The sequence below is a fragment of the Vanacampus margaritifer genome, chromosome 11 (genome assembly GCF_051991255.1).
Source record: "Vanacampus margaritifer isolate UIUO_Vmar chromosome 11, RoL_Vmar_1.0, whole genome shotgun sequence".
Classification (NCBI taxonomy): domain Eukaryota; kingdom Metazoa; phylum Chordata; class Actinopteri; order Syngnathiformes; family Syngnathidae; genus Vanacampus; species Vanacampus margaritifer.
The window spans coordinates 19,045,087-19,060,395 of record NC_135442.1 but is presented as its reverse complement, the minus strand read 5'-3'; the positions used below and the strand labels follow the sequence as shown (position 1 = coordinate 19,060,395).

At 41.3% G+C, this 15,309-nt stretch overlaps 2 protein-coding genes across 4 annotated transcripts; one reads left to right on the top strand and one right to left on the bottom strand.

The window, feature by feature from the left end:
• Positions 1-1,194: 1,194 nt before the first annotated feature.
• Positions 1,195-9,179, top strand: coq10b (coenzyme Q10B). Its single transcript, XM_077580526.1, has 5 exons — positions 1,195-1,364; positions 6,458-6,613; positions 7,741-7,933; positions 8,162-8,263; positions 8,494-9,179. The coding sequence occupies exons 1-5, from the start codon at positions 1,267-1,269 to the stop codon at positions 8,659-8,661; spliced, it is 717 nt and encodes a 238-aa protein (XP_077436652.1). The 5' UTR covers positions 1,195-1,266; the 3' UTR covers positions 8,662-9,179.
• Positions 9,180-9,751: 572 nt separating this feature from the next.
• On the bottom strand, positions 9,752-15,279 carry hspd1 (heat shock 60 protein 1). Of its 3 annotated transcripts, XM_077580522.1 has the most exons (12): positions 15,199-15,279; positions 14,945-15,105; positions 13,866-14,041; positions 13,409-13,744; positions 13,227-13,322; positions 12,639-12,732; positions 12,365-12,533; positions 12,184-12,283; positions 11,100-11,345; positions 10,855-11,029; positions 10,558-10,736; positions 9,752-10,466 (listed from the first exon to the last, which is right to left on the bottom strand). In XM_077580522.1, exons 3-12 carry the CDS (start codon positions 14,037-14,039, stop codon positions 10,305-10,307), a joined length of 1,731 nt encoding a protein of 576 aa, XP_077436648.1. In that variant the 5' UTR covers positions 14,040-14,041; positions 14,945-15,105; positions 15,199-15,279; the 3' UTR covers positions 9,752-10,304. The 3 variants fall into 3 exon arrangements, with proteins under 3 accessions (XP_077436648.1, XP_077436647.1, XP_077436649.1); XM_077580521.1 differs by having other exon boundaries at positions 14,945-15,222; XM_077580523.1 differs by lacking the exons at positions 14,945-15,105; positions 15,199-15,279 and adding an exon at positions 14,249-14,456.
• Positions 15,280-15,309: the final 30 nt, after the last annotated feature.

The window sequence follows — 15,309 nt, the reverse complement described above, 5'->3', positions numbered from 1 at the left end:
TTCACCTTTGTGACAAAAGAAACATATGCAGCATCCATAATTTTAAGATAAATTTTCTTACCTTTTGTCATCTGTTTCTTATTATTATTATTTTATTTATTTTTTTAATCACTATTATTATTATTACTATTTTTAGGTTTTCTGCCTACCTGTCAAATTTCTGACATTTTGGGCAATATTATGGACATATTATTGTAATTTTCTGGCTCTCTTCTTCCTTTTGTAGACATGTTATGGCTATTTTTCTGCCTTTTTTGCTATCAATTTGAGACATTTTTGGCAATTTGTGGACATTTTATGGTAATTTTCAGGATTTCTTCTTTTCTTTTGGGACGTTTTATAGATACTTTTTAAACGTTTTCAAATTTCAGCTTTTTTTCAAATTCTCTGACATTTTTGGCAATTTCATGGACATTTTTTCTCTTCCTTTTTGGACATTTTATGGTCATTTTTGGACATTTTGATGTAGTTTTAAAACTTTTTCTTCTACCTCTCGTCTCTTTCTGACAACTTAAAAATTTGGGCTCTGACATTTAATTATTATTTTTTAATTATTATTATTTTTTAAATCTAAACCATTAATTCAATTTAATAATGTTTCATTTAGAAAAATAATATATATATTATTTATTTATTTATTTTAAAGATCCACAGGGAGCCACAGGTGAGGGACTAAAGAGCCACATATGGCTCCAAAGCTGCAGGTTGCAGTGGTCTAGCTTCTCTTGCTCTAAATGGAATTTGCAACAAAAGTTGCAATAATTAAGTAAATATTAAATTACACTGCAGTAAACAGTTGGCCGATCAGTGAAAATGTGTTGTTTTGTGTCGTTTGTGTAACCAAGATTTCCCTGTGATCTAGGCCAAAGCATTTACATTAAATAAATACAAAAGTCTACTGTGGCGAAACTATGCATCTCGATTGTTTTTCATCGATGAGTGTCACAAATTTGTCAACTATGACATATGTATCGAATTTCGTCATCGATTACATCAATGAAATGAAAAGGCTAAAAAGGTTAAAAGTCCAGTGCACTTGACTGAGTGCTCATGTTCCAAGCGACAACACGAGCCAACATCTCGTGACAGTGCCGTGTATTATTTTGTCTTCGATGACGTACACCACGAGTAACCAATGATAATCTCTCAACGTGACTCAATTGACCAATAGGGAGTCGGAATTAGAGAAAGAAGGCGCGGCTTGTTGTGAGTCTCTTCGCTTGGTGGCTCTCAGCTGGAGAAGAAGAAACCTGCTTCGTTTGGAAGATGGCGAGAGGAGCTCGAAGCTTGCGAAAAATCGCCGCTTGTGTGAAGCCGTTACCGTCCGTGTCCAGTCGGGACGTTCGCTCCAGCAGCAATGTCAGGTAATGTGTTCTTGGTAGTCGCGCAACACAACCGGTTTAAACTGGCTGCAAGCTTGTTTAAGCGCGAGCAAAACTCTGGCATTTGCCTCGTTTAACATTTTTGCCACCTGTAAACAGCTTACGTCAACTTCGTTGAGGCTTTGTGCACTTTCGTCCAACTCTTCGCATTATTTTCCAGTGTTAACTTTATGCGATTACTGAGAGTTAAGGATTTACATAATGTGTGGACCGGGTCCAGAATTCACTGAATACATTTTTTTGCCAACTGTAACTGTCTTTACGCCATTTCCAGAAAGCAGTCCAACTTCCTATCGGTTCGGTGATATTGGAGAGTTTAATCAAAGTGGAGATCCTGCACAGAAAACAGATCTTGATCTCAGAAAATCGTAGCACTTACTGTGGCATGGGGTGGGCATATTTGGACAGTATCTTGTGGTTGCTGTACGTGGTGATGTATTAAACAGCATTTTAATTGCCAATTATAGTTACTTTAGCGTTTTACAGAAGCATCATTTTATTTGCTTTATAATTTAATATAGTGTAACTGCAAGCCTATCTAACCTAGAGAGTACTTACTTATTCCATGCAAGGATCATCTAAATCTACAACAGGGGTCCCCAAACCCTGGGCTGTGGCCTGAATTTGGGTCGCAGGCCATTTAGTCCCAGGCTGTATAGAGAGAATGAAAAAACGTTTTTTTTTCCCCTCCTTTTTTAATTTTTTTTTTTATTAGAACTTGAGAAACTCAGATGGCCTGCTGCACAACCAGGTGGTCGAGTGCAGAGGGGCCACCAACGAGGCATTGGGTTATAGGAGAGGAGGACTGGGTCAGATGGGACATTTCGGTCTCGCTGCTCAGCGGCGCACCCACGCCGAACCCTTCCGCCTGAAATCAGGCAAGATCCCTCCAAATTAGCATAAATGCATAAAAAAAAAGAAGCTAGACTAGCAATTAATAAATATATTGCATCAATTTTTGTGTGTGTCACATCTGGGTTTTATTTCTTAAAGAGAGACTTTCCTGGCTTTGCCTATGTACAGCAGTGTTCCTACTTTAAAAAAGGGCCCCACAATAAATTATAGACCCTATGTCCAACAAATATAAACGTCGACGCCATTACATAACAGTCCTCGGAATGACCATCAGATACAACAAGCTCTATAAAAGCCAATAAATACATGCTCTAATCTGCATGATATAAAGTAGAATCCATAAATTAACACCAAATGGAATCAATGCCTCTTGAAAGCCAGCTTTCTTTCGTCAGCTGATCAGACAGTGATGCGAATCACGCTACACCTAATGCAATGTCATGGTTAAATCTAGATGTCTTTGTGGCATTTTATGATTTGTTTGCTGTACTTCAACCAACAAAATGGATATGTTTTGTTATAGTGTCTCTACAAGGACACCAACTAACCTCCTATGACAAATTGTGATTTTTAACTCGGGGTCAACAAAAAATCAACATCACAATGTAGTAGAGTGCAATTTACAAAGGCTGCGATTTGGGGTGAGCCTAAATTAACTTATATTGTCCCTAACATTAAAATAGCTTATTGATAGTGTTTAAACAGTGTTTTATTGTTATAATAGAACAGTGGTTGACTTATTTCTACATTCTGGTGGGCTGTCAGAGCAGAACAAAGCAGCATTTGGCTTTCGTTGATTATGGCGGCACCTTTGTACAAAAGTGTTATTGTTTTCCCTTGAATTTCCCTTGAAATAACCAAATTTCCCATGAGGCCAAGCGCAATTCATCGGGAAATCGCAGTTGGACTGAATTACATAGTTTCCAGTGGCTATTTTCTATTTTTTTTCTTTGTACAGCACTGTAACGTTTCTCAAGTATGTTAACAGCAGACGGTGGTTGTGATCTTACCTTCTTTATTGTACACACAAACTGCTGCGCTCCCCCCAACCTTCCATTCCCGCGATGCATTCACAAGTATTCGTAAACAAGAACACAACTTTTGATTGTTGCCTGGTTGGTCGGGTCAGTTTGGTAAAGCGGATTATTAAGATGATGGCTATTTATTGCTATCAAGCAATATTCCAATAGATAACATTTGTATAATATTTTTTTTATTTGAGCGTGGAACGCTACCTTCTAAAAAGAGCAGAGTCCCCGCAAAGGCAGTGTAGTTTGGAAATCCCCTGTCTTCCGCCTCGCCAGCGAGTAAAATCCTCCTGGTAGGCTTTTTATCATTATTATTATTGTCACCTCAGACAAAATTCATCTGATAAATGTTCTGATGATAGATTATATTTCCATTGTTGTTAATGTGAAAATTAGCTTTAAATTCCAAACAAATAACAAGTTGTTGAAACTTTGTCACGTATGTGCAAATTTTTGTTTGCCATTGAATTCAAATGAATTCAGACTCGTAAGAAAAGTTGTCATCTCGCCGGCGGAGACGAGGCCAGGATGGAATACGAAGTAGTCTCGAGTGACGTCTAATGGAAGGCGAGAAATCGTTTGGATGCATTACTCCAAATGTCAGTGAATGTATAAGTCCCAAACAAGTTCACACAACGATGCGCCCGCACTACCGTGACGTTGGTTCTATTATGTGTTAATATCACGTCTGCGCTTTTTGTCCTACATTGATGGCCTTCTGCTATTCTGAGGTGTTGCACTTGCATTGACCGTCAGAGTCGGTCACACGGCGAGTGTATCAGATTTCAACCAGTCAGGATCGAGCAGGACTGGGCCAGCACCTGAATCTGACTGGCACAGAACAGATTTGATGTTTTGGCTTATTGACAACATTATTAAGCTTACCATTGATGACATGTCCAGCCAGATTTTATGACTTGTGGAAGGATGTCATTTTATTGTTCACTTTGCTCAGTGTAACAAGATCCATTATGTACAGTGCAAACAGCTCCAGGAGATGGCGAAAGTGGGACAGTTTGAGATGTTTTGCAACACAAAACTGAACGGAAATAATATTTGCATTGACGTCTTTAACGGTCCAGTAGCGTTGCCGTCCCTGACTTTTTTTTCCCCCTGGAATGCTGTCACATATTTTGATGAATGACAGCATGGCAGCTTCCACGTGTCTCAATTCAAAGCAGTCATAAATGAATAGCCATGATAAATCCATCAATGCCTTTTTGTATTTTGGAGACTTTGATTCAAGTCAAATAAGCGTACGTTTACTCAAGAATAATCCTGTAATTTTTGTTTAAGTTACATGTATAGATTGCGTTTTTTTTTTTTTTTTAAACAAGTGCCATGTACACAGAACTACAGAGTAACCACAATGACACAGTTTTTATCTATTTATTTGAAAACATTTCTGTGTAGAATAACCCCCCAAGCCCATCAATATGTCTGCATTCCTTGAAATTTTGTACCTGGGGAGCAATTTGCGGAGCTGTCGGATTGATATTTGTCACCATAGCACTTTCACGTGTCGTATTTCTCAACAACAATCAATAGGCTGCACATTGTTTGTTTGCCTTGACTTGTATAGTTGACTCAAGACTAGTTTTAATTCTGATCTCCAGTTTTAAAGCCTTTTGGCTTTAGTTTTCCCCCCACAGAGATCATCATTTCTTAGTCATGTTGGTGGCATTTAAACAGAATAGCAACACAGGAGAATCAACGTGAACAGGGATTCTGTAGGTCATTAAAACAAATTTAAAGTCATTAAATGGATTTTGTTCAAATTAAGGCCTTTACAGCAACATTAAGGAACTTTCAGTTTATGTTGATTATGGCGGCACTATATGGACAAAAGCGGTAATGTTATGCCTGAAGGAAGACCTCATTTCGCATGAGGACAAGCGCATTGCGTTGTTTTTTTAACTCATGCCAGCGAGTGAAAGCCGGGCCAGTGTTGATCCTTGACTGTCCTTCCATTTAGCTTCCATTTTTCTTTTTTGTCTCCTCAGACAAAACTTTTAAAAAGTTGTTTTGCAGGTTTGTGCATCAACATTCAAATTGACTTCCGTCTTTGTAACGAATGGGTAAAGGTGGAAGTGACGTATGGCATAAAGCAGTCAGCACATTTGTCATTTTGTGTGTGGCAGTGTTCCTACCATCCTCCTCAAAGTTGCTTAGTGCCAGTAAAAATTATACAGACCCCCTTAGGCCATGGCAAAGCTACCATTCAACCAGTTTTAAGTTGATGTTTCATCAGAAAAGGTATGAACATATTTGATTATGGTTGAAAAGTTCCTTAGTGCAACTTTAATGGCATTAAAAGGCTGCTATGATGTCTAGATGTAAAAACATTGTTGTTCATGCTTTACTTTACATACAACTTTTTGCAAAGTATAATAAATTTGATTAAAAAAAAATATGTATTTGTGTGGACTAGTGACTAGTTATAATTTGCAATGATCAGAATGGCCTGGAGTCCACTAGTTGTTTCATGTTCCAAATACAAATTGCTCTGAATTTGAAAAGAGAAAAGTGATTTTTCTTTCACCAACATCCAACATGAAACACTAATGCTACCTAGTAGCAGAAAATTACCTCGACACAAATCTATAAATCAATGTTTCACACTCCTTTTAACTGTTTAGTCAATCTTTTAATCAAATAACTTGAATGAATTACTATAAAATGACAACCATGTACTGTTGTTAGTTAAGAGTATGAAAAACTATGAACAATTACATTGTACACTTAGAACAGATGCAACATGCGATTAATCGCGAGTTAACTATTGACATCATGCTATTAATTCTGATTAAGAATTGTAAACGGCTGACAGCACTAAAATATAAACAGCATATGTAGATATGTATGTACTTTATAAGTGTGCGGGTGCGCATGTGTATATATGCATGACGACGTGGACATTAAATTGGTTTTAAGTTGCATTAAAAACAAAAGCATTACATTGGATTTGCTGATGCCTGCAGCAACCTTGTGTGAAATGGTATTTGTTCCTTTTAAAATGAAAATTGAATGATAATTCTTCCATTAAGAAATTCCTCTGCATGGTCATCCGTACAGGCATGTTAAGACTCCAAGGTGTCACTTTGCAGGTGTTATGTCAGTGCTCCAAGTGAGCCAAGGTGACGGTAACGTTTTCCTCTAAATATGTCATTGTCTGTGTTGTGTGTCCCGCAGATACCTACCGTCATACGGCATCATGATGACGCGTCTGCCTCCCTTGCTGGGCGCCACCATGCCTGGCCCCAGTGTCGTCCTTCCCGCCCGCGCCTTCTTCAACATTGCCAACACTTTCTCCAAGAGAAGGGAATACGCTGAAAGACGCATCATCGGGTATGGATCTCTTAGCTGCTTGCTCGGGCAGTGGGGATTTTCTTCAAGGGGTTACTCACCCGTCGCCTTTCTAGCTACGTTTTTATCCTGGTTTGAAAATACTGATGAATTTTGTGTTAGGAGAGAATTATCTCAGGCTTTTAACTAGTTTGCTACCTCTCTTCATTCATTTATTTGACACTTTATCCTACTTTTTTGTGCGCACATTTTGTACAAATATTGACTTACACTGCTTGATTGCTTGAATTTGTGTACTTACAAAAAGTCTTTGTGTCCTTTATCACAAGCATCCTGCTCTGTGCAACACTTGCTGTTATGTAATCATGACAAATTTATATTTGAAGGGGGCGAGGTTGCGTCGCAGTCTTGCCTTTCAATCCTGCGGTTCGAAGCTTGTGCGTGTCAGTGTGACTCTTACATAACTGGAGTGCAGGAAACACAAGGCAGTGCTGTGCCCACCATTGTAACATAACACTCAAATTAACATTTCCCTTGAGCTTCAATTCTACTTGGAATAATTTGTCCCAGAGTCCAAGCTGTCATAAAAACTTTATTTACTGTTCACGTGATGTTTAAAGATACCTTTAACGTGTGTTAATATTATGTGAGAAATGGTCTTAAATTTGCTGCCGCTGGTTTTTACATTCGTCAATTGGATTGCAAACATTCACTACCTCCAATGTATGTAGGCCAATTTTTCAAGAAATTTTTTCAACAGGTTGACTTGGAAATGCTTTTGAGTCGAGTATAAAAATTTGGGCGTGACGATTAGGCCATCTCGTCGAATATGAGGGAGAGAAAAGCCATGACAAGTTTACGTACTTGTGTGTGTCGTGGTAAGTGTTGTATTGTGATCGTGCCGTGCGGTGAGTCAGTGTCGCAGAGTTATGGAGCAGTATAAATAATTTTGCCATCAAAAGTCCTCTCTGTCTTGTATTTGTTGTTTTGACAAAATCCCAAAAATATTAGCCTCAAAATATTCATTATTCTGCTTGCCATGTTTCTTTTGATGACAGAGAGGAGGGGTCAGAAACGGCAGACATCTTGTATAAATTACATTTCAATTTCCAATTTAATGTCAGACTTTTAATATTTAAGAAGCATTTGTATATTTTTTGTGTGCGCAGGTATTCCATGCAACAGATGTACGAAGTGGTGGCCGGCGTGGAGGACTACCGCCATTTTGTTCCCTGGTGCAAGAAGTCCGACGTCATCTTTAAGCGGACGGGATACTGCAAGGCCAAACTCACTGTGGGCTTCCCGCCAGTGACGGAAAACTACACCTCCCTTGTCACCACAGTGCGCCCACACCTGGTCAAGGTAACCTTTAACAACTCTTTGTTTTTAAACTTTTGTGTAAGTGCGATGTCATTTGAACTTTGGGCAACACATTTTAATTCAGTTCTTATTTTATTTTATTTTCCTACACAGTATTCAAGTGTAGTTTAATATTAAACTTGTAAGTGGAGGCAGCACTGTTCACAAAATGAAGCAGCCGCCATCTTCCAAAGCTGTGACACAATTGTCATCCCTCTTGTCGCCCGCCAGGCGTCCTGCTCTAACGGTAAAATGTTCAACCACCTGGAGACCATTTGGCGCTTCAGTCCCGGCCTGCCTGGCTACCCTCGGACCTGCACTGTGGACTTTGACGTGAGTACATTTTGAAATGGCCGTCATTAAGATGCCTACATGATCCAGTTAAAAATGCGATTTTGGGTACGTAATGTGGTGCAGCGTAGAGGGATTGGGGTGTTGATCATTGAAATGAACAGAAATGCCATTAAACTGTTCTTGTAGCCCCCCCCCCCCCCAATAAAACATGTTAAAAAAGTTGTTTTTATGAGAAAAAGAATAGCATGTGTTATGCATTTCACCCTCAGATCTCCTTCGAGTTCCGCTCGCTCATCCACTCGCAGCTAGCGCACGTGTTCTTCGACGAGGTGGTGAAGCAGATGGTGTCGGCGTTCGAGCGCCGCGCCACCGCCGTCCACGGCCCTGAGACGCCCATCCCGCGCGAGCTCATGTTCCACGAGGTGCACCACACGTAGCCATGCTACGGCAGCGGAGTGGAAACAAAAAAGAAAACAAAAGCAGCCAATCACGTTCTACCTGACAACGCCAGTGCCTTTCTCTTTTTGTTTTTTCTGTCTTTGCATTAATGTTGTGGAATGGAAAATGTGGCAAGGGTTCTCAAGTGTTGTTGTTCTATCACGGTTTTCGTTTGTTCACGCTGTTACATACTAGTAAAGCTATTTCCATGCTAGACCCAAGAGGTGCGTCATTGTACAGTCTATAGTGTTTCATGTGCAATATCAAGAAGCCTTTATTTTAATTGTATTTTTCTAAGTAACATAGCAAAGCAAGCCAGTATGTATGCCCGCTCGCATATTTATCATTCTTTGTAAAACCTGCTCATGTATTTATTTAAATGTAAATATCACATCAGGTTGTTCTGAGAGGAAAACATGTGTGCGTGTCTTTTTGTTTGAAGGGACTGATTTTGTTTTAAAAATATTTACAAGTTAAATGTCTGTTGCATGATGTATAAAGATTTTTTCTAAAAACATTTGTGTATGTTTTTTTTTCTTCCAATCATTGGCGGCAGGACCAAAATAGCTTTATGTGAGTGGTCAGAATAGACCAGCTTCTGTGGTATGAAGTCACGCTGCCTTCATGATGGATGGTAGATGTCCTTCGAAGGAGACTCAAACCCTTTTTCACACGTCATTGAATTCCACACAAACTATGTACAGCTGTCTTACAGCACACGCTTTTATAAGCCAGCAAATTAGTGATGGCAAAGAGGTAAAATGTGATAACCATAAAAGAGCAATTCATTGCAACAGAAGCATCAGGCTGGCAAAATACAATTAAAGTAGGTGAACCAATTTAAATACAACTGTATCAATTACATCAGAGTCATGTGCCTTTTACATGGATGACTATACTGAGAGGCAAACTGACCACCATTAATGTCAACATGGTCCCCCCCAAAAAGTTAGCACGGTTAGTATGCCATTTTATTACATATAAAAAGTATGATGCTAATGTCATCAGTTACGACATCAAATGTATTGTAAACCCACCTCATGTGTCATATTACATTGTAGGCACTCTGTATCCAATCACAATGAAAACTTAATTTGAAAAATTGGTTTAATTAAATCAAATAAGCCTTCACCTGCTTCATCCGCAGCGCAAAAACCATGACATACATATATAAAAAAAAACAAAAATTAAGTCATGACAAATATAAATGACAGCAACACATTCCTGGCTTCACATAACACTCTGCTTTTGATTTTTTTTTTCTTTTAACAGTGTTACTTTTTTTTCCTTCTTTTAAATATATGAACTTTACAGGAAGTTGAGACAGATTTCCACTGCAGGAAGTCAATGCAGAGCCAAACACTAGTGAACATTACTGATAGTTCTCATTCCTGTAAACTTGGCTGCAATAGCCGCTGCCTGCACTTATTTTACAGCATGTCGTGGAATATGGAAAACAGGCGGATCTGCTCCTGGAAGCTGCCACCAGGTATGTAAAGTCGAATGGCTAACCACCTGCAGTGCCAACTTCCTGTCAGTCGTGTTCCGGGAGTTCTGACTGCAGAGTCTCAGCGCCGCCATTTTGTTTAGTCTACAGTCATGGGAGGACAAAGGTGGGATGAGGTAAGGCGGAGGTTGCCTTTTAGAAACCCATGCCGCCCCCCATGCCGCCCATTCCACCCATGCCGCCCATTCCGCCAGCCGGCATTTCCTTCTCCTCCTTGGGGATCTCCGTGACAACTGCCTCGGCGGTGGAGAGCAGAGAGGCTACGCCCGCCGCGTCCAGCAGTGCTGTCCGCACCACCTGCGAAAGGAGCGGCCGCTTGGAGCTCAAAACATTTCCGTGCGATAAACTACAATGTCCAGAGGAGATTTCTTTCTTTTCTTTTTTTTACCTTGGTGGGGTCGATGATGCCCTTCTCCACCATGTTGACGTACTCGCCTAGCATGGCGTCGTAGCCCACCTCGGCGGGCCCCTGCAAGATCTTCTCCACTACCAGCGAGCCCTCCACGCCGGCATTCTTGGCGATTGTCATGGCGGGGATGCGCAGTGCCCGCCTGATGATGTCCACACCTGACAGAGAAACAAAGATAACACTTTGACTATGACAGTTTATTTCAGTTTAATTCCACGGTATTTTAAAATTATTTTAAACGCCACCTATTCATCTACGAGTGAGCTGTTTACTAACCGATCTTCTGGTCAGCGTTGGCAGGTTTGATGCCATCTAGGGATGGAATGCAGCGCAGCAGAGCACAGCCACCGCCGGGCACGATGCCTTCCTCCACGGCAGCTCGCGTGGCGTTCAGGGCATCCGTCACACGGTCCTTTTTCTCGTTTACCTCCACGTCACTGGTCCCTCCGATCTGCACGACACACACACTCTCATGACCGTGGCCTTTGTGACCATACGGCCCTCTTGACTGGCACGCGCACCTTAAGCACGGCCACGCCGTCTGAGAGCTTGGCCAGGCGCTCGTTGAGCTTCTCCTTCTCGTAGTCGCTGGTGGTGTTCTCGAGCTGCTCCACGATCTCGGCCGCCCGCCTCTCTACGTCGGCGGGTGTGCCAGCGCCCTTCAGGAGCAGCGTGTCGTCTTTGGTGATCTGCACCTCGCCCACCTTGCCGAAGTCGTGCGCCTGGATGTCCTCCAGAGCCACGCCCACAGCGTCGTCGCCGAATACCTGAGGAAGGCAACCGTACCAGGTCAGAGTCAAGGCACGAGATGCTGGGAGATGTTAGGAGAATTCAGTGAGTGTGAACGATTCAAAGGTTTAACGACACAAGTGTGTGTTATTTTTTAATTATAACATATACGGTTGCATATCTACACAAGAGGCAGCTTAATTTTTTTTCGTCCCAACTTGCAGTATGGGACTGTTTGACCAACTGATTTAGCACAGTTCTCTAGGGCAGTATTCTCCAATCCAATCCAAAGCACCCCAGACAATAGCCACATGAAGACATTTTGACAGGCCGTTGACAACAAGACCAAGGTACTATGAAGCCCAGTGTCTACTAGTTGGCGGCCCCTTTGCTTTTGGCCATCGCTACTGCCCCGTGAGTGTCACCATTTGCGGGGGAGTTTCTCTTGTTGAGCATGTGGGAACAGTTGTCAAGCCACGATTGTTCATACTATGGAATGACCGTCAACATGCTACAAGGGCTAACTTCAAAATAAAAGCCTAATAAATAACACTGTGCATGGTTTCAATTAGAGGCTAGCTTAACAACGTTTAAGCTGCAATTTGCGTGCTATGCAAATATGCAGTGACAAAAATTGAATGTGGTGCGCAAATTCATATTTTCACTACTTATGCGCACCCCTGCTAAGAACATTTCCTGTAGGTCAGGTTTCAGTTGATATTTTTTAATTCTAAAGTAAAACTATTTTGCTCATGGATGAAAGTTAAGATGCCCCTTAAAATGTTTTGATGTTTTTAGAGCGATGAGTAGTTTTAATCTCCAATGATTTTTCTCTCTCTTTAGAATTGGCTGCTGAATGGAGAAAACTAGACCTACAGTGCCCCCGGTGGCAATGGCCATATCCTTCAGCTGGTTCTTCCTGTTGTCTCCAAAGCCTGGAGCTTTGACTGCTACCACCTGCAGGCCAACCTTAAGCCTGCACAGTGACCAACACACCAATGTAAGTATATTTAAGAGCATATTTATCTAATGAGTCTTGAGTTTTTTATAAGCTGACCTGTTAAGGACCAGGGTGCTGAGGGCCTCTCCATCCACATCCTCAGCCACGATAACCAGAGGCTTGCGATGCTGGTTGGCGATCTCCAGAGCGGGAACGATGCTCTGCACGCTGGAGATTTTCTTCTCACTGAGCAGCAGGTAAGCATCCTGGAACTCACATTTCTGACCTGCACAGTTGGAATTGAACATCAATATCATGTCATTTGAGGCATTTACACGGTAGGGTGTGTTGTCGTGGTTTTGTGTTGATGTTCAAAAAGCAGACTTCTTACCTTTGGCTGTGTTGATGAAGTACGGAGAGATGTAGCCACGGTCAAACTTCATACCCTCAATGACCTCCAACTCATCATGAAGAGTTTTTCCATCCTGGAAGAACACAATGGAAACAATACAGTATGCAATACATGACTTTTTAACATTAAAATATATACAAGAAAATTACATTAGCGGCTCTATTAGATGTATAGAGTAAGAAAAACACACATTAAATATCTGCAAAAAATGAAGCAGCAATGAACAGTCTTGTCACATCCACAAAATGATTATCAAACATTGACTCAAAATAAATGGCTTAGTAAAAAAAAAAAAAAAAAGCTTCACAATTTACCCTAAAGCAGTAACTATGGTAACTAAGGGCCAATGACCCCGTGGTTTGAACTAGAACTTGCTAAAATGTACTTTACGTTATCACTGGCATATTCAGACAAAACATGTATATGATATCATATATGAACACAAAAAAGCCATAAAATCTGTTATGGTTATCTTTGGTACTTCTTGCATAAAACAAAAAACAGTGAAGACATTTAAAGTTTTTCAAAAGTCGCAATTGTGTCTATTAAACCCATTAAGTTATTGACCTTCACAGTGATGACACCTTTACGACCAACTTTCTTCATGGCGTTTGAGATGACATTCCCGATCTCTGTGTCGCCATTGGCTGAGATTGTGGCGACCTAAAAAACACCCAACAAAAATTCACTTATTTATTCAAGAGATATTAAGAAACACTTTGATAATCTTCTCATTCATTAATGTCTACCTGTGCAATTTCCTCAGGCGTGGTGACTGGCTTGGAGAGCCGCTTGAGCTCACTGATGACGGTTTCGACGGCTATCATGACGCCGCGGCGGATCTCCACGGGGTTGGCGCCCTTGCTGATAGTGTCAAAGCCCTCTTTGGCGATGGCCCGTGCCAGCACAGTGGCGGTGGTGGTGCCGTCGCCCGCCTCCTCGTTGGTGTTGTTGGCCACGTCCTGCACCAGCTTGGCGCCGATGTTCTTGTACTTGTCCTTCAAGTCGATGCTCTTGGCCACCGTCACGCCATCCTTGGTCACCTTCGGGCTGCCCCAGCTCTGCTCGATGATGACTGTGCGGCCCTGAGATAGATACAATACTTATTTTTGTGAATTACTACTAGTTTGATTTATTTATAAAAACTGAACTAATTGACCAAACAAACTATATTTGACATTTGTGTTTGCTGTAATCTTATGGTACCTTCGGGCCCATGGTGACGGCGACGGTATCGGCCAACAGGTCAACACCTTGCAGCATGAGGGCGCGGGCGTCTGCACCAAATTTGACATCTTTGGCGTAGGCGCGTGTGAGGTGAGGCGCTAGCGTCCTGCACACAGGCCTCACCTGTTTCATGATTGTGGGGAGACGAAACATGTCTGCGGAAACAGGAGTGGCATGTTTACAACCACCATCATGGGATAGAAATAGGCTAAATTAAAAATTTTAAATGACGTGATTGCTCTGTCATGATGGGAACCAAAGTACAAATAAACAATCATTGTCTAAGTCCACTCTACTAGACGAACAAAAGAGGCCCCTGTGGCCATTGATGGTAAAGGTATCAAATGAATGAATGAACTTACACGTAAATATTTTGTAACAACAAAATAGATTGGTTTGTTAGTATTTTTGCCTCTTCTTCGAATTCACATCCAATGAAATTGAAATTGAATGGCTCCGAAGCCATTACAAATACGTAAGCTTCTTATTCATGATTTACATTAACCCACTCAACAAAACCCAGCGTTTACTGCCTTATGTATGCATATATGAGATAGTGGCTGAACCGGCTGATGATTGTTAGGCTAAACGTGACATTGCTAACTCCCCAACCCACGTGTCCTCCAGCAGGGTCGTGCGTCACAAGGTCAAATAGTAAGAACGCATGCGCAATAGGTGCCTCTCCATCTCTCCCCGCCGCCTGATGAACAGCCACCAAAGTACAACTAACATTCCCTTCTGGAAAGCAATAATCAGTTACTAAATTAAAGTCACACTTCCTGCACATGATACCCACCACGTTAGTGACAAACTACATTATAGTTATTCAAAGACCCTTGGATGTGACATTATCTACGTTTAATTATATTTATTTTAGCATGAAACATTTAATTACGTGTGCCCTTGCAGATACGAGGTAAAATATGTTAGCAAGTGAAGCTACCTAGCTAGCCACATTTTTATCTTGTCGTCTATGCACATTTATTGTTTCGTTATGAGCCAGCGTAGCTGTCTGCTAGCTGTTAGCATAAGGTAACTAAAATATTTTTAGTACTTACTTGCGTTGTGTGTGTTGTTGGAGCGGATACGGAGGAGGCACGTCTGCCAGACGAGGTGATATAACGACTAGAGGTGAGGACTGACTGGATGGAAGTGCACATGGCCTATCACACATCCGGGTACTTCGCCGGCGAGCCCCGGACTCTGAATAACATCATACCTGGCATAACAAGCCCATTTTAATCGTTGTCTTTAGGCAAATTGAGTCACAATTCAATCGTAATTATTATTTCACATTATAAAAATTGACAACCTTAACGGCATATGGCTCAATTACTTTCGGAAAGTCGAGTTTGAATAAGTCCATGCTCGTTCCAGGGCTGACTTTCCAGAAATTTCTCCTGCGTTTATTGGAGGAAAAAAA

Excerpts from the sequence above, each read along its gene's own strand:
- coq10b (XM_077580526.1), top strand. The coding sequence starts at position 1,267 with ATGGCGAGAGGAGCTCGAAGCTTGCGAAAAATCGCCGCTTGTGTGAAG. Across the intron at positions 1,365-6,457 it reads CGCTCCAGCAGCAATGTCAG|ATACCTACCGTCATACGGCA; the intron begins GTAATGTGTTCT and ends TGTGTCCCGCAG. Across the intron at positions 7,934-8,161 it reads TGCGCCCACACCTGGTCAAG|GCGTCCTGCTCTAACGGTAA; the intron begins GTAACCTTTAAC and ends GTCGCCCGCCAG.
- hspd1 (XM_077580522.1), bottom strand. The coding sequence starts at position 14,039 with ATGTTTCGTCTCCCCACAATCATGAAACAGGTGAGGCCTGTGTGCAGG. Across the intron at positions 13,745-13,865 it reads CCGTCACCATGGGCCCGAAG|GGCCGCACAGTCATCATCGA; the intron begins GTACCATAAGAT and ends TATCTATCTCAG. Across the intron at positions 12,733-13,226 it reads AAGGTGTCATCACTGTGAAG|GATGGAAAAACTCTTCATGA; the intron begins GTCAATAACTTA and ends GTGTTCTTCCAG.